A 26,849-nucleotide genomic window follows, 5' to 3' on the forward strand; every position below is an offset into this window, starting at 1 on the left:
TAGTCATCCTGCAAAACTGCTTGTACAAAATCTGAGAATAAAGGAGGAGAAACAATTACAAGATTTGATTTATGTTTTTGAAGATCAGAATAGGAGATTGTTGGTTTTCCTAAATAGCCTGTAGTGTGAGCTATAGAAATTAATTCGTAAAGAGATTTAATTCCTGCATTATTCCTTGCATACACAAGTACATTTTGACCATACAGATGGGAAAGTAATTGTGGATTTCACAAGAGTTCATTTAAGGAGCCAATTTGTTCTCCCAAGGAAATAGATTTTTTCTCTAAAGCCGCAAGCAAATGATTGTTCAATGCTTTTACAAGAACATCCACGTCATATTTAGCTCGGTGAGCAGAGGTTTCATCATAAGTAATGCCTGCTCGTTTACACACAGCCCCAAGAGAATGAGATTTATATTTCTCCTCAGAAAACACTGCTTGAGAGAGTCTCATAGAGTCAAGTATTGGAGTTTGGATTTCCTCAAGACCAAATTCTCTCATTTTTGCATTTAAGAATGGGAAGTCAAATGAGATTCCGTTATGGGCCACAAGCAAACTTCCTTTTATGAATTCTTGAAATTCCTTAAGTGCTCGTTCAGGATCTTGACCTTGTCTCTCAAGCATTTCATTTGTTATTCCTGTAAGGTTTGAAATGTATTGACTTAGTGGTTTTTTAATTTTTAAAAATGTGTTAAATCTTCCAATTTCCTCTGAATCTGTAAATCTGTAAGCAGAAATCTCTGTGATTTCATCCACAAAAGCATTAAGTCCCGTGGTCTCTATATCGAATACACAGAAACTTTCTTTATCCCAAGAAGAAACATCCCCCAAAACTATGGGATATTCATTTCCTATAACTTCAAACTCAGCTCCATACAAAGGCTTAATTCCAAGTTTTTTAGAAGTTCTAAACAAATCAGAAAAGGCTTGAGCGGAAGCAAAATCTGCAACCCCTAAAGCTTTATGTGTTCTTAAAGAGGCTGAATTAAGAAAATCTTTTGCATAATAAAGGCCATCAAAAGCGGAAAATTTAGTTCTTACACAAATAGGGAATAAGTGCTTTTTAGCAGTATCAAGCAGAGCAGTATGTGATTCCTCCGCTTCTGTGGCAGAGTTTAAAAAACCATCAATAAAGTTTGAAAATCTGGAATCCTTATTTAATTCATACTCACACTCATAATTCTTATTCTCCTGTATGCTTTCTCAAACACTCATATCCTCCAATTTTCTTGCAGATAACAAATAGATTTCATTCCCCTCAACAGACTTAATTCCAAACTTAAACTTCTTGCTTTTGTTAAAGTCAATTCTTTCCTCTTTATAAAAAACTGTGAATATTCCTTTTTTTAAATCCTTGCTCTTGAAATTATTTTGAGCATAACGACCTGTTGGTTTGGGTATTGGATCAGGAGGGAGAGTAGAGACTACTGGGGAAGGGGCTTGAACAAAAGATTTCTTAATTGAAAAAGAGATTGTGTCCTTAAATAGAAAGTGAACTATAGGCTTAAGTTTGAGAACAATTTGATCTAGTTCTTCCTGTTGTTCCTCTGTTTCCGCTTCAAATAGTATGTAGGGGGGATTAAAAAAGAAGGGGTGCTCTATCTCTTTTCCCAGGATACGTGCAAATAAATCTTGTATATCCTGTTTTTTAAATAAGTATTTAGATTTGAAAATTAGCTTTAAGGAACTAGATTCAAGTGTTTGATAAACCTTAAAAAATTCAAAAACACCCCCTACAGGAAGTTTTCTGAAAACTTCTACTTCTATTCAACCAGTTCTAGTTTCCTTATCCAAGTGATGTTTAAATGCACAAGAATTAGAAACAAACTGATTCCAAAATGCTTCATCAAAAACAGAATGGACTTTTAAAAAATAATTCTTATATTTATTAGACACGTTTATAGAGATGTAATAGATTTATTAAATATTTGTAGAAGAAGCAAAGAAAAAGAACAAAAAGTAAGTGAGAATGTATGAGAATCCAGTCTATCCCAAAATCCTCCATGTCCCCCTAGCATTTTCCCATAGTCTTTTATTTGCAAAATTCTTTTCTGATGACTAAAGAATAAATCTCCAGCAAAGCCGGAGAAAATAAATAAAAAAGGAATTGCAAAAATTCAGTAACCAATTGTTGGTTCTTTAAAAAAACCATACTCAAAATGAATATACATAAATATTGCGGGAGACACCAATAGAGGGAATAAATATCCTTCTAGTGTTTTATTTGGAGAAGTTTTAAAAACTTTAATCTTGCCTATTTTAGAACCAACAAAATAACCAAAAGCATCCGAGAATGAGACAAGTAAAAAAGAAGCGATAACTCAATCAATCTTTCCCACAGAAGTTAAGAAGAATAAGGAATTTCAGAATAAGTAAGCAAATGAGGATAATCGCCTAAACACAAATTTGGAATCAAGCGAATTTGCTTCAAAAATATTTTCTCTTCCAAAAACAAAAGAGGAAAGAACATAAATCACAAAAAATATAAATAGAAATATAGCCATATAGTGCTTTGGATTGCTTAAAGATCTATTGTTTAAATTCAAGAATAAGAATGCTTCTGGAATATAAAAAAGAAACGAGAATAAGGATACAAGTCAAAATCTTGATTTAAGTCTTGGGAAAAGCTTGAATATTTCGAACACACTCATTCAGATAAATGGGAAAAAGAAAAAATCTCGAGTGATCAAAATTCAAGATTCACTGCAACTAGATAAAGCTATAAAGCAAACCACACAGAGAATAAACAGAATTGCAGGTATAAATCTAGAGGAATTGTATTTAGTCCTTAATTTGTCTAAAAATGATTGCTTTGGGGGAGGAAGTAAACGAGATTTTTGTTCGGAAAACACAAATTAGGAAAAGATTAAGATTTAAAAATTAAAGGCTTAAGATAAAGCATAATTTCCTTTAATAATTTTGATTCATAAATAGCTTTATATTCGATTCCTCTTTCATATTGAAGTCCTGTTTGACCACAAATATCCAAAAATTCACAAGATTTAAGTTCAGGAAATAATTCTGAGAATACAAGTTTTATATCCAGAGAATCCCTTGCTTCAAGTTTAAGTCCTTGTTTTCTATAGTGAGAAAGCAAAAGAGGAAGTTTTTTTAAATTGCATTCATAAGCTATAAGCAAACTGTCTCTTGAGAAATTGTTGAATTCTTGAAGCACTTTGGTAAGGGGTTTTCCTTGTTTATTTAGTAATGCGTCCGTAATTCCTGTTTTTAATATTGTGCTCGGAGTTAGGGCTGTGTTTAGTTTGCACAATTGGTAAAACTCCCCAGTTCTTTGCCAAGAAGAATTAAAAGTTTCTGCATATATTTGAAGTATTTGAGGATTAGGACAATCTGTAACCTCTATGTCTAGTAAACAATAGCTTGAATGTTTCTGTAGCAAATATTTAGCTTCAGAAACATAAGCCATATGACTTATATAGACATAAGTTCTTTTTCTTTAGCTTCAAAAGCTGAAGTAAGTTTTACATTCATACTCTTAATTTCTGCCTCAAGTTGATTTAAGTATTTCTTTTCTAAATCTTCTGCAAGCTTTTCTGCTTTTATTTCATTCACAAAGTCTTTTCTTACATTTCTAAGACTTACTTTTCCTTGTTCAAGAAATTCTTTTGCTTCTTTAACAGCTTTTTTTCTAGTTTCCTCCGTAGGAGGATTAAGAACAATCTTTATGCAATCTGATTGCACTATGGGGCTAAATTCTGGTTTATATTTTTGAATTCCTTTAACTATGTTCTCTATTGTGGAGGGATCAAATGGTTTGATAAGTAATGTTCTTGCTGCCGGAACAGATATATTTGCAAGTTCTTCTAATTTAAGATCTGAATCATAAGCATTCACTATTATTCCACTTATAAGATCGGGATTTACCCTAGCCACATATAGTTTTTTAAAGTTCAAATCTAATCTGCTTTCTACTTCTTCAAAAGCGATTACTAATTTTTGTTGAAATTCCTTTCAATCAAATTCCATGATTCCTAATTAATAAACTTCTGAATATTCAATTCTTGATTCTACAGCTTTAATAAAACAATCTTCCACATCCTGATTAAAAACTATAAGTTTTGGTCTCCCATTTGATTTAAGCATGATTGTTGCAGACAAATCCATGAATTCCAGTTTTCTATCCAAAACTTCTTCATAACTAATCTTGTCAAAAAATTTAGCCTCAGAATTTTCCCTTGGGTCTGAATCGTAAATTCCTTTCACTCCATTTTTACCCATAAAGATTTTTTTAGCTCCAACCTCTAAAGCCCTTACAGCAGCACAAGTATCTGTGGAAAGATAAGGAACTCCTGTACCAGCAGAAAAGATTACTACATCCCCTTCTCCTAAAGCTTTTTCTACTTTTTCTGTGGAAACATCACTAGCAATTTTGTGAATAGGAAAAGAAGAAAAGATTGTAGAAGAAACCCCTTCTGATCTTAAATAGTCTTGGAAAGCCAAAGCATTTATAACTGTAGCCACCATACCAATTGTATGGGCATTGTGATCCAAAAGAAGTTCACAATTATTTGTTTTTCCTCTTCAAATATTTCCCCCTCCTATAACTATTGAAATTGAATAATTTTTAGAAAGATGTGCTACTTGTTTGGCTAGGTTTTGTAAAGATTCATGAGAAAAAATAGATGTTTTGTCTTTTGATTTAAGAGCCTCTCCGCTAAGTTTCAGCAAAATTCTCTCTTTAAGCATATTCTCCTAAATTTTAAATCACTCGATTGAAATATTCATACAAAAACAGCAGAAGAGCATAATTTTCTGTTCCACAATCAAACCTCCTAATTCCCTCCACAAGAGAATAACCATTTCTATCTATATGTGAAATGGCACCAGCTCCAAAAAAGAAGGGATCAAGTTCATGTTTAAATCCAAGTATGCTTATTCCTTGAACTGGAGTAAATATAAAAAAATCTGCTTGCTTAACTTCCTCTTTTTTTGAATTTTGTTCTAAACACAAAAAACCTTTTGATTTAACTCAATTCTTAGGAAGACTTCCCTCTCAAAAAAGAAAGTGTTTGTTGGTTTCAATTACTAAAAATGAATTAGTTATTTGTGTATGGTTTTTAGACTCAAACAAATATGGGTCTGAATAATTTGAAAAATATGTGTAATCTGGATAATTTTCTAAAAGAAGTTTTTTCGCATAATAAGGATTGGGAAGAAAGATTATTTCTCCGCTTCAATCAAAATATTTTTTTATGAATTCTCTAGTTTGTTCTACTTTACGGTTTAATTCTGAAGAAATAAAAGAACTTTTGTTATTTAGATTTACTTTTTGTTTTAGATAATAATTCTTAATTGCAGATTTCAACTCCTCTCTAATTTTTAATCTTAGCTTCTCTTTGTTGTTTTAGCAGTTCTGCTTTAGCTCTAGCATCCTCTATATCTCCCACATATAAAAATGCTTCTTCTGGTAAATCATCCACCTCTCCATCAATAATTTGTTTGAACGATTTCAAAGTTTCAGAAATCTTCAAATATCTACCCTTAATGTTTGTAAATTTCTCAGCCACAAAGAATGGTTGTGAAAAGAAGTTCCTAATTTTTCTAGCCCTATAAACAAGATTTCTATCCTCTAAGGAAAGTTCATTTATACCCAAAATTGCAATAATGTCTTGTAATTCCTCATACTTCTGAAGAATTTCCACAACTTTATTTGCTATTTCATAATGTTCAACACCCACATAATCAGGGTTTAAAAGATTAGAGGAAGATTGAAGAGGAGAAACCGCAGGATAAATACCTAGAGAAGCAATTTTTCTATCCAAAACAACTTTTGCGTCCAAATGTGAGAATACTGCTGCAGGAGCCGGATCAGTAATATCATCAGCAGGCACATAAACTGCTTGAATAGAAGTAATTGATCCATTCTTAGTGGAAGCAATTCTTTCTTGTAATCTACCCATTTCATAAGCTAAAGTTGGTTGATAACCCACAGAAGATGGGGTACGACCAAGAAGAGAGGAAACCTCAGAACCAGCTTGTGAAAAACGGAAGATATTATCAATAAATAGAAGCACATCTGAACAGTTAACATCCCTGAAATATTCTGCCATTGTAAGACCAGATAAAGCAACTCTCATTCTTGCGCCTGGAGTCTCGTTCATTTGCCCAAACAAAAGAACTGTATTACTTAAAACTCCAGATTCTTTCATTTCAAAATACAAATCGTTACCCTCTCTTGATCTTTCTCCTACACCCACAAAAATTGACAACCCATCATGCCCCATAGCACAGTTATTAATAAGTTCTGTAACAATAACTGTCTTACCCACACCAGCTCCACCAAACAATCCAATTTTGCTACCTTTCGCATAAGGAACAAGTAAGTCAATAATCTTGATTCCTGTTTCCATGATTTCCACTGTAGGAGATTGATCCTTAAGTGAAGGTGGAAGTGCATGAATAGGATTTCTCTCAAATACTTCAGGTTCTGGCATTCCATCAATAGGTTCTCCAAGCACATTAAACATTCTTCCTAGTATTCCGCGTCCTACAGGAACAGTGATACAGTTATAAGTTCTTAAAACCTTAGTTCCTCGTGAAAGTCCAATTGTTTGTGTAATAGCAATACAACGTACAATCCCGTCCCCTATAAGTTGTGAAACTTCTAAAGCCCCTAAGTTTTCGTTATTTGGACCTACTATGGAAAGTTTTTCGTTTACAAGGGGTTGCCCTGCCCCCTCAAACATAACATCAACTACAGGACCATAAATTTGATAGATGATTCCCTCCGCTGTCTGCTCCTGAATATTCTTATTCTTTTCCGCCATTTAATTTAATTTTACCCTCTTCCAGCAAAAATAGTAGAAACAACCACTACAGCAAGTAAAGCTCCAGCAATTACAACCCCGATAATTAACCTTTTTAAACCCTTACCCACAGAATGATAAACCACAAGCCCTTCTATCTTTTTTTGGCATTCACTGCCACAACAATTTCTGTAATCTCTTGAGTAATATTTGCTTGTCTAAGCTTATTAAATGTAAGAGTGTATTCATCCAGTAATTCATTCGCATTCTTTGTGGCATTATGCATAAGTTCTCTTCTTATATTGTGCTCTCCTATTTTTGAAGTAACAATTGCTCCCATAACAATACATTCCAAGTATTGAGGAAATAAATCAATTACAGAATCAGGATAGCTTGTGGAGAAATTAAGTCCCCTCATATAAACTTTTCTTTTATTAACAAAATATTTTTCTGTAAATGGAAGAATATTTATCTTCTCAATAACCCCCTCTTTTGGATTTTTAAGATAAACCATAGTTAATTTTTGGTAATGCTTTTGCATAAATACATCCAAAATCTTGAAAGCAATATCTTTTACTTTTTCAGAAACATGTGTTTTTGTAATTTCTCCTCCAAAGGATAATTCAATATTGTTCTTAAAACCTTTTTCACACAAAAGTGCTAATTGCTTCCCAATAATTACAAATCCATCTGAATCCTTTTCAAATTGACTAAACACATATTTCTTAATCTTCTCGTTAAAGTCTCCACACATTCCAATATCTGTTCCCAACATTATCCAAAGTTCTTTCTTAGAGCTTGAATAGGAAATAAATCTCTTGTTGGTGGTTCTTATATCGTGATCTGGATTACTAAATACTTCAAAAAAGATACGGTATATCCCCTGCAAATAAGGTAATGATTTCTTTTGTAATTCTCTATATACATAAGACTGGTTTGAAGAAACAACCTTTAAAGCGTTTGTTATCTTGGCTGTAGTCTTTACTGATTTAATCTTTCGATTAATCTGGGGTAAATTGGACAAGGCACTTACTATGATTTATCTTCTTCAGAAACAGAATTTCTTCCGATTTCAAATTCCTGGAAGGCAGAATCAAACAATGCTTTGAATTTATCCTCCATTTCTATAGTCACTTTCTCATCAAAATCAATCTCATCAACCAATTTACTTTCATTCAATTTATTTAGCACAAAAGGAATAAATGTGTCTATATCGCTCGCAGAGAATAGTTTCATGATATATCTTTCTTTGATTAGGAAAAGAATAAACAATTCTTCTACTGGACTTCTAGGAGCTAATTGTTTTTGAATTAAACATTTTTGAATTCTCGCTCCCAATTCAAGTGTGTACTTAGTTTGATCATTTAAATCAGATCCAAATCTAGAGAATTCAAGCAATTCAAAATATTGAGCAAGTTCCAATTTAAGACTACTGCTCATAACTTTTATTGCTTTTTTCTGAGCAGAACCACCAACCCTAGAAACAGAAAGAGTTACATCTATAGCTGGTCTTTGTCCCTGATTAAACAGCAATGTTTTTAAGAATATTTGACCGTCTGTAATGGAAATAACATTTGTAGGAATATATGCAGAAATGTCATCCGCTTGTGTTTGGATTACTGGTAAAGCTGTTATGGAACCTCCTCCACAGGATTCAATAAATCTTCCTGCTCTTTCAAGCAATCTAGAATGAAGATAGAAAATATCACCAGGGAAAGCCTCACGACCCGGAGGAAAGTTAAGAAGTAGAGATAATGTTCTGTATGAAATGGCGTGTTGTGTTAAATCATCATACACAATAAGAACATCTCTACCCTTTTTAGCCCATTGTTCTGCAATTGTGATTCCCACAAAAGGAGCCAAGAATTTAAGAGCAGGTAAATCTGAAGCTGAGGAACTAACCACAGTGGTGTAATCCATAGCTCCCGCTTCTTTTAATTTTTGAACTATCTGGAAAAGAGTGGAATTTTTCTGACCGATAGAAACATAAACACAATAACAATCTTTGCCTTTTTGGTTAATGATTGCATCCAAAGCTATAGAAGTCTTTCCTGTTTGTCTATCCCCAATAATCAACTCCCTTTGTCCTTTTCCTATAGGAATAAGTGAATCAATAGAAAGAATTCCTGTGTAAAGGGGTTCTGAAACAGATTTTCTTTCCATAACCCCTGGAGCAATTCGTTCCACTTGTTCTCATTCTGTGCATTCAAAGTCAAAATCCCCATCCATAGCGGCTCCAAGAACATTAATAACTCTACCCATAACCCCATCCCCCACAGGAGCAGAGAATGTTTTTCCTGTTCTCTTTACCACATCTCCTTCTTGAATTGAGTCATACTCACTCAGCATAACTCCCCCAACCAAATCGGAATTTAAAGAAAGAACAATTGCATGAAATTTATCGTTAATGATTAGAACCTCATTTAATTGTGCATTTCTAAGACCTGTGATGTTCAAGATTCCATCTAAATTTGAAACCACAGTTCCTACTTCTGTAGTTTCTGAAGAATTCTTATAGTTCTTTACAAGATTCTTAAGTATTTCCGTATGTTGATCTAACTTTAAGTCTGACACAGCCTACTAAATAAAAATTGAATCTAATTTTATCTTTAGATTATTGAAATTAGAGTTTAATGAATACTCCTCAATATACATGCCCACTTGAACTTTTATACCTAATCTTAAAGAAGGGTCTAATAAATAGTGAAAGTTACACACTTTATTTTTCAATTTTTCCCTTCAAAGTTCCTCTATTCTTGATTTTTGACTATCAATAATTGGAAAACTTGAATAAACATAAACATTTCTGATGTTTAAATTTTCAAGTAAAGCACTTCTAATTGTGTTTAAAAATACTTTAACACTTGAAGACATTCCCCTATCAATCATGATATTTAATGAATTTGAAAGAATTTCGTGTGCTTTTGCTTGTTTAAGCATAATTCCAATAACTTCTTTCTTTTGCTCTCGTTTAATACCATAAGAAATAAAAAAATTCGCTATTTCCGAATCCTCCTCAAAGTATTTGATGATGGATTCTATTTCTTTAAGTAATTTTTGTTTGGATTCCTTAGTCTCAAAGAAACTAAGTACAGCTTTTGCAAATCTACTTATAGCCGGAAGATGCTTAGACATATTCCTATTTCTTTATTTCAGTTGAAGCAATTTTTCTTTCTTCTAAATCCTTAATGTAGGCATCAATAATAGCTTTATTGTTATCGTCATTCAGGTTTGCTGAGATCAATTTTTCAGTAAGTTCTATAGATAATTTCACAACAGAACTTTTGATGTGATCTTTTGCTTTCTCTTCCATAACTCTAATTCTGTCCTCTGCTTCTTTTCTCATATGTTCGGTAGATCTTTCTGCACGAATCTGAGCATCCTTAATAATTTTTGCTGCTTCTGCTTTAGCTTTACTTTCTGTTTCTCGTTTAATATTGAAAATTTCATTTCTTTCTCTTTTTAAAACTCCCAAGAAATATCTTGTTTCTCTAGTATTTAGAACTAAATTTTGTCTTTCCCTATCAAGCTTCTTCTTGTTTTTATCTATGAATTCATTTGTTGGCTTTCAAACCCATAAAGTTATGCAAGAAATAATTATTAATGCACAAACTAGGTGAGCTAAAAATGTCCAAACATTCATATTTAGATGATCTGTAATAAATTCTTTAATTTTACTAGAAAGAGATCCTTCTGAAAGAGCGGGAAAACTAAATAATGCACTAAATCAATAATTTGAGAAACTCATGAAAGCATGAGGGAGCTAAGCTCCCCAATAACTTCACAAAAAACTACTATGTAGCAAACATTAAAAGAAGTGCAATAATAAGACCATAAATAGCAGCAGATTCACAAATAGCTGCTCCAACAATATATTGTCTAAAGATCAAAGCCTCAACCTCAGGATTTCTCGCCAGAGCTTCAATTGCTTTACCACCAATGTAACCTTGACCAATTGCTGCACCTAAACCAGCAATAAGAGAAACTCCCGCTCCAATGTATTTACCGCTACTATCGCTACTAAGAAGAACTAAAGCTGAAGTTAATGTATCAACCAAATGATTCATAAATTTTAATATCTTAAAAAATTTTAACCTTTTTCTGGGTTAGATGCGTAATTAACTTCACTTGAAGCTCCTTCTCCATGCCTTGCCATGGCCCAGTAGCACATAGTTAAGATCATAAAAATCATTGGCTGAATAGTACCATCAATAATATCAAAATAAATGTGAAGTGGAAACATGAATAGAGGTAATAATACTGGTCCTAGATAAGTAATATTTTGAGAGGCAAACATGCCCATTGAGAACTGATAAGCCACAAATAGAATTAACGAACCGGCTAGAGTATTCCCTCAGAGCCTGCAAGTTAAAGACAAAAGCTTACTTACTTCTCCAAGTAGTTTTAAAGGATCCAAAACAGGAATAATCTTTTTACCCTTTCTCTTTATTCAAACAAAATAATCTCCAAAGAAATTCTTGCCTCTATACACCAAACCCGAAATTATCGTTCCTATAAAGACTATTAATGCAAAACAGGCTGGAATTTCAAATCTTGCCCCAAGCGGTTTAAATCCAAGAATCGAAATTATGTTCGAAAATCAAAACATGGAGATTATGCAAATAAAGAAAGGAACTGCCTTCTTGTATTGTTCTCCAAGAATTTGGTAGGTAGTGTTTCTAATTCATTGAACAGCTATAAAAATCAGAAAAATTAATCTAGGAAGATCGGAGTAAGATCTCACTTGCTTTAACGATTTTGAATAGTGATAACACAAGGAACACATAAATACGGTTAGGAATACTAAAGTAGCTATAGAACCGTATACATCCAAATTAAATGAGAAAACTCCCTGTTTAGGTTGTGCATTAAGGATAGGAAGAGAAATCAAGGAGAGCATTAGGCGAGCACAAGTAAACGTTTTTTACCAAAAAATATTGAAAATCTAGAAATCAGTAGAGTCAAATACCAAGCCACGTGTTTTCCTATAACTGCTATGCAGAAAAATTCCCTTTTAAAAATTGTACTCTCTACACTACTCCAAACATTGCAAATAATCAATATAGCTACAACATATATAGGAATTAGGCACACAAGATTAGAAAATGCATTAATAAACATCAAAGTTATTACATGTCTCTTCTTTACAACTTTCTTTACTTTCCTCTTCTTTAATTTCAAAAATCTTCTGAGTCATTTCTTCCTATTAAAGATAAAGGTATTCAGACCCATAAGAGTTCGGGAAGAATAGTTTTGCATAACTAAAGCTATAAAAGCAAAGATAAAGCAAAACAAAACATTCAAAAATCTAATCAAGTGTTTATCTGAATTAGTTCCTGAAGAGGAGGCATCAGCACTTATGTCAAAAGCAATAGCAACCACCATAAGAGTGAAAAAAAAATAAAAGAACACCCACAAGTAATGTCTGTGATACCTCGTAGATAACATTCCTCTATTTTCCCCCTAGACCAACTTTACTACGAACAATTTCAAGATTCTTACGCCTCTTTTCAAATTCTTTGTGTGCAAAAGCAACTAGATTAGATCAGAAGTAAATGATCAATTTAAACAAGAATAACAAGAAAAGATGGGTCATAAATAACACAAACCCAAGTAACTTTTCTGCAGAACCTGCAAGTTCTGTATTGTTAGGTCCTATAGTTATATTAAATCCGTTTGAAGTCCCAAGTACAGTCAAACAAAATCAACAAAACAAGAAATAAAAATTAAATGTTCAAAGAATTCAAAAGAATAATTGCTTTCTAGAGGATAAAAAATTTTCGTAATTCAAATTTCTAAGAATACGAGGATGTTTGCTTACAAACTTAAACCTCGAAATTATGAAAATTATTGCCCCTATAAGCGAGAATAGACTTATTTGAACATAAATAGGTTTAGGATTTATTACCGCAAATGCAAAAAATATAAGAAATAGATGAGTGAATATTCCTCCTATAGCTACAAAAAATATATTCGAAAAAGTCTCGAAAAAATAGAAAGGGGCTTTTGGGTTTATGGCTTTTTTTGTGAAGAACTTAAGCATATTTTCTAAGTATTAAAAATAAAGGAATAATAAATATAGAAACCTTAAAAATTTCCTTCAAAAGTCTAAAAATTAATCCTAACAAAATAGACATTTTGGAATTAAAAATTACAGCCGCATAAGTTCCAAGTAATAAGGAGCCTAAACAAGAAGAAATTAAGAGCAACGAGAGCACGCTACAAAACAAGGAAAAATCCTGTTTTGTAAGTGTTTTTTTGAAGCAGTAGATAAATATATAAATCAAACAAAAGAAACCACAAATAGGAATTAGCAATAAAGGTTCAAAATAGGACAAAATAAGAGATATAAAAAAGAATAAAGAAATAGATGAATGCATAAATTTCTTATTTGTTACAAATTTCCTTTTCTTAAATAAATAGCCCCATACTCCCCCTATAAATCCAAAAAATATTGCTTGAGTAAAAAACAAAAAGGAGAACGGATAGCCTTTTGAATACAAAACAGACAAATCACAAATGGCTGCATTTAAACAACCAAATATTGGCCCACATATAAATCCCGTGGCTAAAAAAAGCAAGGATTTAATTGAAATAGTTATTTCTAAGTGTGGAATGTATAAAGAGAAAAAGGAACAAACTAGAGAAAATAACAAAAAACTAAATTTAGTTTTAAGATTTGCTCAAGATCAAGAATAGCGATAAGAATGTCTGAGTATCAATTTAGTTATTTATAGAAGCATTCTTAGATATTTCAGACATGTGCTTCTCTAAAGTTTTATCAATCATTTCCTGATCCTTCTCTGGTTGTAGCCAAAGCAAACTCACAAGATAAATGGTGGTTGCCAACACTAAAAATGCTATAGAGCCGCAAGCAAATTTATTTTGTGCAAGATTTCACATATAAGCGTCTTGTTCTGATTTGGGGAAGTCTGCGAAAAACACTCAAAAGATTAAAGTAAGAGCAATCAAATGGGCAACTGTATTCTTCTGGAAAGAATATTTGTAATTGTCATTTTTTAAAGATTGACTTATTTTGTAAATTACAAAAGAGGGATAACAAGTAGCCACAATCAAAGAAAAGATTGAAAATTCTACGAATTTATTAAGGCTTACTGCAAAAGCAAATCAAGCAAAAGCAATTACCAATCCAAGTAATGTTTGAATTACAGATTTAATAATTACATTTCTCTTAGGTTTATTTTTATAGATGTAAATTGTTCCTCTCTCTATATCTTGATTAATCCTTATTCAAGCACTATTTTTGATAACTAAATTATTAATAAAGTTGTTATCCAGGAGATGATCTTCTGTAGCAATAAATTCTTCAAAATTTCCATTCACTGCTTCTGCTCGAGAAGATATATGAGAAGAATATTCTCTTGCAGTAACCGTCTCCTTTTTCTTAAGCTCCTCTAGATTTATCGTGTCTAAATCTACTTTAAATATGTTTTGTGCACAAATCTTCAAGTAATTGATTTCATCCTTCAAATCTGAATAGCTCTTATCTGAATAATCTAGATATTTATCAATATCTTGAGAATAGCTATAGTTTTCTAGGAATGATTTAATAAGAAATTCAACCTCTTTTTCCTTATCTTTTTGTTCTCTGGCTAATCAATAAAGAAGAGAAAGATATTCTGAAATTGTTTTTGTTATGCTGGAATGGTGTTTCTTTTGGGACGAAAAAAACTTTGTGTTTACAAGTAGGCTTAAATATTTGCGAAGCAATTCATACAATTCCTGTTTGTTGGTTTGATTTATTAACACGGCTTTAAATTCATTTTCTGTTTTAGCAAAAATAATCTAAACAAAGAAATACTCGAACTATAAGAGTAATTTAAATGTTTTTGAAAAAAGCATAAATTTAGTATCAATTCATTTATTCAACTCGGAAATTCCGACCCATAATTTCTTCATATTTTTTCAATTTCATACATAGTATATTTTTTAATACTTAATTCTTTCTCCACATCATTCATACTTTCTCCTGCGGTTTTGTAATCAATAAAAATTTTAAATTCAGTAGCTTTTCCTGCAACTATATGGAAACATTTTCTAAGCGAATCAATCCCAAGAACATGATTATTAAAAAATTCAAGTCATTCATTTGATTGTTCCAAAAATAAATCTCAGAATTGGAAAAAATTAGCATCTAAAGAAGATAAATCAAGCAATTCAAGAAGCAATTGTTCAGAAAAATCCTCCTCTTCAAGCAAAGATAAACGATTTATAAATTCGTTTATGACTAAAGCATCAGGAGGTATTCTGTCTTTAACAAAATTTGATAATTGAGATTCGAGCCTAATCCCATAAAGCTGAAGAACTCTATTCAAAAAACTTCGTTTAGTTTTTTCATTAAGGATAGGAATTTCTACAAATGAAACTGCTTGAAAAATTGTAGGATCTTTAGGGGGTTTAAAATCCTCCTCGGGCCTAATCAAAACCATAATATTCTGATCAGACAAGTTGGTTCTGGACACAAATTCATCCAATTCATGCAGTTGACCTTTAAATCCTTCCACCAAACACGAATTAATTCCGGAATTTACATCCCTCCAAGCAAGAAAGTGTTGGAGTTCATATAAATCAGGATTTCGTATAACTCGCACATCTAATTTGTGCAACCTAAATTCTTTAGCTTTATGATCTAATAATCCAACATCCCTTGAGAAGAAAATTTCAAACATCTATATAAATATATAAAAAATATTGAAGCACACAAGGCTATAGCAAATCAGCTACATTCAAACCCTCAAAACTCCAATCTTAAGGGCATAGTAAAAGAGTTTGTTCAATTAAATAAAACTAAAGTGAGTTTGGCCAATAATGTGTGTATAGGAGCTAAAAATACAAGAAATCAAGTAAATAAGAAATAAAGATAAAAAATCAGGATCAAATTACTCAATAGCAAAATAGGCAAAAAGGAACCGGGATTTATAGTTTTTGTATAGGGAAGCAAAAGCAGGGAGGAATAAATAAAAGCTATGAAGAAATTAAGAATTCAAGTATTCACACGATTAAGTTTGAATTCCTTTACTAACAAAAATAAAAGAGGAATTAAGAAGGAAAGTAAAAAAGAAATACTCTTGTATATGCCCACATTAAAAAAGGGAGCAATAAGAACACAATAAGTTCAAGTTCTATATTTATCCTTGGATTTAAAAAATATAAGACTTAGTAAAACTCGAAGTATAGGAACTGTAAATCGTAAACAAGCTCAGTAAAAAATGAGGAAAAAGAAGAATAAGAATTTTGTTTTGGGTCCTTTAACTATAAATTTCTTAATTCAGTGGATATGTATTCCACTAACCACAAGCAAATGTGAAATCCCTAATCCAATTGAGAATTTATAAACTTCACTTTGTTTTGAACCAAATACAAGTGTTTTTATAAAGTTTGCTGTGTCCTTTTCATAGAGTAAGTCTATATGTGAACATATTCAAACATTCAAATCAAAATAGTGATTAAGTAGAGCTGGATAAGTGGTTTTTACTTGCAGTGCACTAATTTTTTGCAATCCACAAAGTAGCAAGGAAAATAGAGCTGAAAGACCTATAACTTTATGGCTTAGATTAAATAAATATACAAATAGAAATAATGGAATAAAAAATACAAACTTGTATAGAGCAAAAGGAAATAGGTTTGAAAAAAAGATTGCTTGGAAACACAGGAATAGTAATTCAACAGTTTCAAGCCTATATTTGTTTATTTCTCCAAATAAATTTCTCAAGGGATTCAAGAGGAATTCCCTTAATTAATTAGGAAAGATTAACCAATTATGAAGATTTGAGATCTATCTCTTGTATTTGCAGTTATGTTATCTATGTCTAAAAATCAAGCATGCAAGAATGAATAAATTTTCGGAAATTTATTTCTAATAGTGAATGTATAGGGATGTGCGGCGTGTTTACGCACAAATTCTTGTCACTGATTTGCAAAAAATGAATCAGTCTTGTATAGATTGAAGTATGTATACAAGCAAATAGATATGAAACTTAAGAAATAACCCAGAAACACAACTCCCCAGAAGAATCCTGTTTGGTGTTTTTCAGTAATAGTTTCTCTATTTCCCTCAATCCCTAATATGAGCGAATAAAAAGAACTAAATTTCACAATATATATATCCACAAAAGAATAAATAAGGAATATTGTGTTAAAGGATAAAGCTCCTATAACAAATATGAATAATAGGTTGTGAAAGAAATAACTATAGTGTCCAAATTCTTTTCAACCTTCAAAAACTACAGATCCTCTCTTCCCTCTATTTAGTTCTCGAGTAAACATAAAGAAAAACAAAAACATTATTGGAGCTATAAGAAATCAAAATACAAGGAAAAATCTAGCAAAATAAACTTCCCAAGTAATTTTTGGAAGCTGATCAAGCAGAAAAAAGAAATTATTCATAGGACTTAAGTTCTTGCTCATATCTTGTAATTTTCTCTTGTATTTCCTCAACCAATTCCTCAGGAGCTCTACTTATAAAATCCTTATTTAATCTTCCCTTAAGAAAACTAATTTCCTTCTTAAGTCATAATTTCTTCTCCTCCTGTATAGATCTATATTTATCCACGCTTTCCTCAGACAAGAACACTTCCACTGTAAGCTCTCGAGAGGCAACAGAAATTAATGCTCGTTTTTCATCACTTAGTCTATTTCCGATCTCCACAACCTCCTGATTTAAAAGCTCAAAATAAGGTTTAAAAGTCATAAAGAAATCCTGAGAATCATTTGTTATAAGTCGTATTTGTAAAGCTTGATTCCTAGGCAAATTCAACTGTTTTTGCATTTCCAAGAAACTATTCATGTAGTCAAAAAATCAATCCACATCCTTCCTTTCAAGCTCACACACAGGCCACTTATGCTCTTTATTTCAATCCTGATTAAATATTATTCTGTAAATTTCTGTGGTTATTTCTGGAGCTAAAGGTCTAAGCAAGTAAAGAATTTCATGCCACACAAATCCTATAAATCCTTTTGTGTTTCTACCTCCTCTTTCTAAAACTTTAAATACTTCCAAATACTTATTACAAAAATCATCCCACACAAAATCCATAATTTCCTTAGCAATAAAAGGAAATTTATATTCTCCATAAAGTTCACTCATACGACCAGCAAGATCACAAAGTCTTGAAAATATTCAAGTTTCAAATTCATTCAAGTCTTGTGGATTAAAATCTATAGCTCTTAAATCCAAATTTTGAGTTTGTAGAAATTTAAAAGCATGCTTAAATTTATGCAAAAACTTAGAATAGTGATCTAACTTAGATTTAGAAAAAGCTATGTTTGAGTCATAGTTTGTATGACTTACAAAAAATAATCTAAGCGCATCATTTCCGAATTCTTTTATGACTTCTATGGGATCTATTCCATTATTCAAAGATTTGGACATTTTTCGCTTCTGAGAGTCAAGCACCAATCCATGCAAATATACAGATTTAAAGGGCAAATTCTTATACACATAAAAGTGCATAAAAATCATTCGTGAAATTCAAAAAAGCAAAATATCTCTACCAGATATAAGAACACTTAATGGGAGCAATTCAGGATTTTTTTCAAAAACTATAAGTGGTCAAAGAGAAGAGGAAAATCAAGTATCCAAAACATCCTCAGAAGCCACAAATCCTTCTTTAAATTCAAGAGAATGCTCCCCATTAGGTCCAATCCATACGGGCAATTTAATCCCTCATTCGAGCTGCCTAGAAATGCACCAATCCTCCATTTCAAGAAACATATTCTCAAGAACTCTCTCTTTTGTATATTTATAAATTCGCATATCTTGTTTGTTCTTTTTCCAATAATCAAGAGCCTCTCGTGCCAACACAGAACTCTTAAGAAATCACTGATTTGAAAGTAGAGGCTCTACTAAAGCTCCACTTCTTTCTGAATAAATCACATTAGTTTCATATTCTTCCTCTTCCACCAATCCCTGAATTTTCAAATCTGAAATCAAATTCTGCTTGCATTCATCCTTGCTTAAGCCCTTATATGGACCTACAAGCACAACCAAATCAGGCCCAAATACTTCTATAAATTCAAGTTTGTGCTTCTTTCCAAGTTCATAATCTTGAAAATCATGTGCAGGAGTACATTTCATAATCCCCGTTCCAAACTCAATATCTATATATTCATCCGCAAGAATTGGAATAAATCTATCCGTATAAGGAACTTGAACTCGTTTCCCTATAAAGTTAGAATATCTTGAATCTCCAGGATTTACAAATACTGCTGTGTCTCCAAATATAGTTTCTGGTCGGGTAGTAGATATTCTTAAATATTCTTCTGAATTCTCAAGCTTGTACTTAAGTGTATAAAGTTTGATTTTTTCTTGCTTGTAGATAACTTCTACATCCGAAATTGCTGTGTTTAATTTTGGATCTCAATTTACAAGCTTCTTTTCCCTGTATATAAGTCCTTCTCTATAAAGTTGTTTGAAAATCTCTAAAACTTTAGATACAGATCCTTCATCCAGAGTGAATCTATCCTTGGCTAAATCAAATCCGAAATTGAGCCAGCCATACTGCTGTTTTATTTTCTCCGCATGTATTTCCTTCCACTCCCAAAGCTTTTTCTCAAACTCCTGTTTACTTAAATCTGACTTCTTTATTCCTTGCTTTCTAAGTTCTGATTCCACTCTTATTTGCAAAGATATTCCTGCATGATCCAATCCAAACCCCCAAGACACAGGGATTCCTTGTGTTTCATAAAACTTATACAAAACATCTTGCAAAATCCCATTTCACATGTGGCCTAAGTGCAAAACCCCCGTCAAATTTGGAGGAGGAAGCAAAGTGGAGAAATATTTCATGTTTAGATTCAAGAAATTAATTTTGATTTAAGTAAATCTATATTGGAATTCTCCTTTGCACTTATAAAAAGAACTTTTTCCTCGGAAATGTTGATCTCCTTAAGAATAGATGTCTTAAATTTGATTTGTTGTAATTTAGAAAGCTTATCCGACTTGTTTATAAGTAACAAATAGTTATCAAATCTGGAACTAAGGTATTCAAATACTTCTAAATCCTTTTCAGAAAATGCATGCGGGGAACAAATGTGACAAACACCTATAACTTTTTCCCTATTTAAAAAATATAGTTCCAGAATCTTAAGCAAGGACTCCCGCATATTTCTACTTAATTTGGCATAACCATATCCTGGCATATCAACCAAGAAAAAACGATCAAAATCATAAAAGTTAAGAGTTTTTGTTTTTCCTGGTTTCTTTGATATGTGTGCAATTTTGCTTTTTGCAAGAGCATTTATAAGTGTAGATTTGCCAGCATTTGAAGGCCCCACAAAAGCTATTTCTGAAAGAGAATGTTCTGGATAATACTTGGGATTGCTTGAGCTAAGCACAAACTTAGCCATATTCTTAATTCTGTTTTTTAAGGTTATTCATAATCTGAGAAACCTGCTTCTCAGATAATCTACGCCCCGTTTGCCTATAAAGTTCCCTAATTTGGGATTCCGAAATTACAGGATTTTCCTTAATTTGTTTTCTAAAGTAGAATGTAGCTGCTATTCAACCAATAACAATTCCTATCAATAAAGAAATAATTACAGAAAGAACTATAGCTAACCCTGTGGACATATAAAGTTAAATGGCAGGAGTGGCAGGACTCGAACCCACAACACATAGTTTTGGAGACTATTGTTCTACCAATTGAACTACACTCCTAGTAGCCTAAATAATATTTAATATGTTAAAGGACCCAAACCTTTTTTAGTATTTAATAAAATCCCAATTTATATAGTTATTCTGTTTTGATAGGAATTCAAAATTATTTAAGAACTGAATTACTAAAAGTTCTTGCGGATTTAAATCTTGAGTTTGACAAATTAATTTTTGAAGAACCCAAAAATACAAATTATGGGGATATTTGCACAAATATAGCCCTACAACTTGCTTCTAAATACAAACAAAAACCCACAGATTTAGCCACAAAAATAGCCCAAGAACTAAATAAACTTGAATATGTCCAAGAAGCTAAAGCAGAAAAAAATGGATTCATAAATATAAAGTATTCCTCTAAAGCATTTTCAGATTACTACGAGAAAGTCTTAATTCAAGGCAGAAATATAGGGAAACAACCTACAAATCACAAGTGAAAATACATAGAAATTGTTTCTGCTAATCCTACAGGTTTCTTGCACATAGGACATGCGAGAAATGGAATATTTTCAGACACACTTGTAAATCTGTGTGAATTCGCGGGATACTCCATATACAAGGAATATTTAGTTAATGATCTGGGTAACCAAATAGATGAACTCGTAAATTCAGTCTGAATTAAATATACAAATAAAGTTTTCAACCCAAAAATACTACATATAGAAAGACCTGCACTCTACAACGGTCCAGATATCGAGGCTTGTGCAAATTATTTTGCTACTGAAAAAAGAGGAGAGTGAATAGAGGGAGTTGTAGACATACTGAAATCCCCAATATTTGAAAAAGTAAGAACTGATTGTTTGGAATACTTCCTGGAAAACATAGAAAAAGATCTAAAAAATTATGCAATAGACAAGCACATTTGAATAAAGGAAAGCTCATTTGTAAATAGTAGCTCTATAAATGAACTACTAAAAAGGATTGAAGATTATGTGACCTTCAAAGATAATGCTGTTTGATTTGAAGCAAACAAAGTGTTTGAAAATCTAAAACCAGAGGTACTTATAAAAAATAATGGGAAGCACACTTACTACATGCAAGACCTGATTTATCACTACAAAAAATTAAGAATGACTGGATTTAATGAAAATTTTGAAATTGTGAATGTGCTTGGAGCAGATCATATAGGGCATATAGACAGACTTAAAGCATTTGTACAAGCAGTAGGCTATCCAGAAAATAAGATCAAATTTGTACTTTTACAACTTGTAAAGCTTATAGAGAATAATGAAACCAAGAAGATGTCCAAAAGAAACGCCACAGCAATTTACATGCGAGATCTTGAACAATATATGACATATGAAGAAGTTCGTTGATTCTTTGTTTCTCAACAACCTGATAGTCCTTTAGAGATAGATGTAGAAAAACTAAAGCTTAAAGACTACAACAATCCTGTTTTTTATGTGCTTTATGCCTATTCTAGAGCGACCAAAATACTTATTAAAGTAGAAAAGGAAATTTTTCTTAAAAGTTGTGAATTTAAGCACATAACACAGGAGGATAGAGAATTACTTGTTCCTTTGATACATTATGAAGATTTAATTACTAGTGCTGCAGAAACTTTAGCTCCACACAAATTGACCCAATACCTATTCAAACTCGCAAAAATTTTCCATTCCTACTATGAGGAAACCTCTATTTTGAACATACAAAATCCAGAAGTTAAGCAAGAGAAGCTTTGTTTACTATACATGTTTAAAAACACACTCTATAGTTGTTTAAAGATACTAAAAATTACTGCAAAAAATGAACTATAAGTCTTTTACTCACGATTGAGAAAAAATCTCTGTGGGGTCGGATGAATCAGGAAAAGGGGATTTCTTTGGGGGCCCTTCTATAACTGCTGTTTATTTATCTAAATCAGCTCTAGAAACTCTTAAACAACAACCATATTTCTACTACTTAAAAGATTCTAAGAAACTTAGTGATGACAAGATAATAGATTTGGCTCCAAAAATTATGACAATTTGCGAGACACATACTATAGATATAAGCCCCCTGGAATATAACAAACAATATGACAAGATTAAAAATCTAAATGTACTTATGGCTGTATGGCACAATCAAGCCCATTTAGCCATAAAGGGAGCTTTAAAAGTAGCTAGAGTAGTGGATGGATTTGTTCCAAACGGAAATGTTCAAAAATACTACGAATATTTAAACAGTCAAGGTCAAGAAATAGTAAATATAGACATATTTGAGGATAAGTGTGAATCCAAATACCTTTCTGTGGCTTTAGCTTCAATTGTGGCTAGATTCCACTTCATACGAAAGATTGCAAGTATGAGTCGTGAGAGCGGGGTTAGAATCCCAATGGGAGCCGCATATAACGGAATAAATTCTGTATTTACAGCTTACTCAAGTCTCAGAGATAAAGGCTATACGCCCACACAAATAGAGTATGAATTTGTAAAAAGAAACTTTAAGACTCTTGAAAAGATAAAAGAAGTTATCAAATAGTCAAATCTTTTGTAATTACTTTTGCAAGTTTTCTTGAAAGTGAAAAGCTTGAGGTCTTCCTTATAAGGTTAAATAAGAACATATAATCCACTTTCTTAATCTCAGGAATATCCAAGAAACTTATAGGGAGTTTGTGTTTCTTTATATACACAAAAATCCTAAGTATAAATCCCTCTACTGATTGTGTTCCGTAAAGTTGATTTCCTAATTCTTCTGCTCGTTTAGAAAATTCCAAACTATGTTCAGAAAGCACTTTTAAGTAAGAAGGTAAAAATAAAGCCAGTCCATGACATTTTTTAGAATTTACAAGCAGAGATAATCTACTCTCAAGCCTATATCAAATCCAAAAATCCTCTACATCCACAAATGATTGTTTGTTCAAAGAAGAGGCAATAATCTTTATAAGTGAATATTTTTCCGCTTCACTTATATCAATTCCTGCAGATATAAGTTCTAAACACTTCTCAATCTCACGAACACTCTCAACAACTCCCTCAGAATATTCTGTATCTAAAGATAAATCAAAATAATTGAATATAAGTCTGAAAAAGGTTTCATGCAAAACTTCCACAATCTTCTCCGGAACAAGCATATCAAACACTTCTGGAGAATAAAAAACTGCGTCCACTCCATCCTCTGTACCACTTAGAAATACTGCATCCCCAAACAAATCAAACTTAGGGAAAATCACATTATTTTTAATTGCAGATCTAGAATTTATCCCCTTTTCCGGAACTACAAGTGTGGGTATAGCAAACAAACAATACTGTGGATGCAAAGTAGAACTTCTAAGTTTCTTATGCAAGTGCAAACTAAATAAATTTGGTCTTGAAATTTTTGGAATTACTACTTTTGCTAAATCTATAGTAGACATACTCCCCACAACAATTATTGTGTTCACTTCATGATCATGTGCAAATTCTGCCATCTTAAACACAATTCTTCTGTCCATATTAGGTTGAACATTTGTGTACTCTACATAAGATACAGAACACTTCTTAAGAATATTTGTAACAGATTTATAAAGGGGAGTTTCTCTTGTTCAAATGGTGTCTGAAACTATAAGAGCACAAGTGATATTTGTGTCCCTTATCTTCCACTCAAAAGTACCATCCGAAATTGAATCTACAAGGTGTGAATTGCTATTATCCTTGTCTTCTGATTCCTCCTCTGATTTTCTGAAGAATCTGGACAGAAATGAACTACTTGAAATTATTTTTTGTTTTTCTTGCTCTAGCTGCTTAATTAATCCCTTTATTTGTTCTTTTGGATCGTTTGTATCTGGCTTAACAATCTTTTCTTTTTGTGAATCAATTAGTTCTGAGAAGTCTATTGGATTCTCAATTCCCAAATCTATTTCTGGATTTATAACTATATCTCTTAATTTGTCTGTTTTTATATTGCTATCTACTTCTGTATTCAGAACATCCAATCCCTCTCAATTAAAAGTTTGTCTAAGAAATTTTTTTGCGTCCTCTATATTCGCATCAGAAATACGCCTTAAATCCTGAATGTGAAAATCTGAACTTTCCTTATTGTTTGCTTTTGATTTACTCATGTTTTTTCTTTTTATTTATAGTTTCCGCATCCACAACACCCATTTTCTCTAAGAAGGAAAGAGCGATCTTTTCTTCATTTGTTCTATATTGAAAAGGAATCTTAAGCACTCTAGCAATTCTCTCTTTTCAGTATGACCTAAACAAGCTTTCATTTTCCTTCCAGAATTCTTCTTTGCCAAAAATATAGTCGTTTAGAGAATAATCTTCCCTTTTCTTTGCGGATCTAATTAAAGACATGGCTAAATAAGAAAAGCCGTTATCCTCAAAATATTTCTCCTTCTGAATTAATCAATTGTTCTCATTTGCTCATTTTCTGATTGTGAAATACTCAGTATGACTAAGAAATATAAGATGTTTTATATTGTCAGGCAGAAAATTAAGTATTTTCAAAATCTGAGCACTTCCCATTCCTGCAATAACAACTACGGCATTATCTGGAATTTTTTTGAAAACGCTAAAACCATCCCCACAAAAAAATTCAGCTCTATTCAAGAATCCATATTTTTCATATGTTTCTTTGCTTCTGCTTATTGCAGATTGGGAAAGATCTACATTCCAAACATGTATAGCCTTATCGCTTCTTATAAGTTCAAGACCCAAATAACCATGATCTGAACCAATATCTATGAGATTATTTCCCCTGGGGAAAATGTCACATAGAGCTTGTATTCGAGCAATCATTCTCTAAACAAGTCTCTTATACCATTCTACGACGTAAACTTCATTAACACTTTGACTCATTTCCTGTCTTCTCGGATATCTAAGCAAAATTCCTCTTTTTTCTGCAACATCCACATCCACATAATCAGGAGTATCATCCTCATTCAGTTGATTAACTATAGGAAGATGTCTATATTTGGGTTTAATAGAAATTTCATCATTCACATTTACTCAAGCAGAAGGAATATCAACTTTTTTACCATTTACACAAACATGACCATGAGAAACAAGTTGTCTTGCTGCTCGTCTTGTAGGAGCAAAATTCATTCTGAAAACAACATTATCCAGACGTCTTTCTAGAAGTACAAGCAAGTTATAGGAAAGAGATCCCTCCATTTTCTTAGCTTCTTTGAAGAATCTTCTAAATTGAACATCCTTCAGACCATACATAAGGGCTAGTTTTTGTTTTTCTCTTAATTGTTCCCCATAAATAGAAACCTTTCTTCTTCTCCCACTATTTCCATGTTGTCCTGGAGGAGTAGTTCTTTGCTTTCACTTGGTAAATTCCCTATTTGTTTCAAGCAAGGAAAGTCCAAGCTTTCTTGATTTTTTAAAAATGCTTCCTGTAAATCGTGACATCTACTCTAAATTTTTCCCTGTTTTCTAAGGGTTCTTAAGGTTTTAGCAGAAGTTTTAATCTTTATTTTCTTTCCTGCTTTATTTCTTATAGTAATTGTTTGAATATTGAAATGTCAAGCTTTTTTAGTGATGTTTAAAGCTTTTGATCTGCTATTCCCTGTCCTAGCCACCTTTCCTGTAAATCTATCTTTTCTTGACATAAAACTAATTTAATTTTAAGTATTGTTTATTTTCTTTCTAATTTTTCCCCATACATAAGCTTATCAAATCACCTCATAAGAGCACTCTTAGAAGGCTTAGGTGCTTCTACCCTAAACAAATTATTATTGATTTCAGCAAGGCTAATATCAAGCTCTTCTTCAGTTTTAGAAATTATATCCTCAAGCTCATTCTCTTTTTGTTCTAAGAATTCTTGAATAGAGGAAAGATCTTTTTGCATTTCTTCAAACATTTCTGATTTCTCAGACAGTAATGTGTCTAATTTTTGAGATTGAGCAGAGTGATATTCTTTTATGAGTTTAACCTCATCACTAAGTAAGAATAATTTCTCTCTAAGTAGCTCCACATCAAAATTTTCCCCTTGTTGTTTATATTTGGAGATACATATTTGAGCAAGCTCTTCAAAAGTTGGTTTATGTAGTGGCTGTTCAGGTGAGAATTTGTCCCTCACTCTGTCCAAGTATTCTGCATCAGAAATCAAATCTATTGTGTTTTCATCCGGCTCCTGTAGCATTCTTTCGTCCTCCTTTAACTCTACTTCATCCTCAGCAAATACAAAAGAGTTTGAATCCTCAGGTTTTATAAAGAAGTCTTTTGCTGTAAATATTTGTGTTTTTCCGTCATCCACAAGCCCATCATTTGTAAACACAAGGTCTGAATTCACTGTAGTTACAGATTTGTTACTAAATAGTTTTTTTGTTATGTTGTAAAGAGTATCCTTAAACTCTCCTCTTGAATTTGAAATCAAGTAATGTTCATCCTTCCATAACTTAAGCTCATCATTCTCAATAACCTTCATTCTTGATTCCTTCTCTGCTCCAGTAAACAAATTTGTATATCTCTCCATAGAAGCAAACTTACTTACAAATGTTTT

At 32.1% G+C, this 26,849-nt stretch overlaps 2 protein-coding genes across 2 annotated transcripts; both read right to left on the bottom strand.

Moving 5' to 3' along the window:
* Positions 1-5,332: 5,332 nt before the first annotated feature.
* On the bottom strand, positions 5,333-6,787 carry LOC116889649 (ATP synthase subunit beta-like). Its single transcript, XM_032890554.1, has one exon. The coding sequence runs from the start codon at positions 6,785-6,787 to the stop codon at positions 5,333-5,335; it is 1,455 nt and encodes a 484-aa protein (XP_032746445.1).
* Positions 6,788-7,798: 1,011 nt separating this feature from the next.
* LOC116889651 (ATP synthase subunit alpha-like) lies at positions 7,799-26,774 on the bottom strand. The gene is given in 2 exon segments (XM_032890555.1): positions 7,799-9,343; positions 26,427-26,774. Coding segments are annotated over 2 exon segments (1,893 nt in total).
* Between the last annotated feature and the right edge of the window lie 75 nt (positions 26,775-26,849).

Source organism: Rattus rattus, unplaced genomic scaffold, assembly GCF_011064425.1.
Source record: "Rattus rattus isolate New Zealand unplaced genomic scaffold, Rrattus_CSIRO_v1 PGA_scaffold_45, whole genome shotgun sequence".
Taxonomy (NCBI): domain Eukaryota; kingdom Metazoa; phylum Chordata; class Mammalia; order Rodentia; family Muridae; genus Rattus; species Rattus rattus.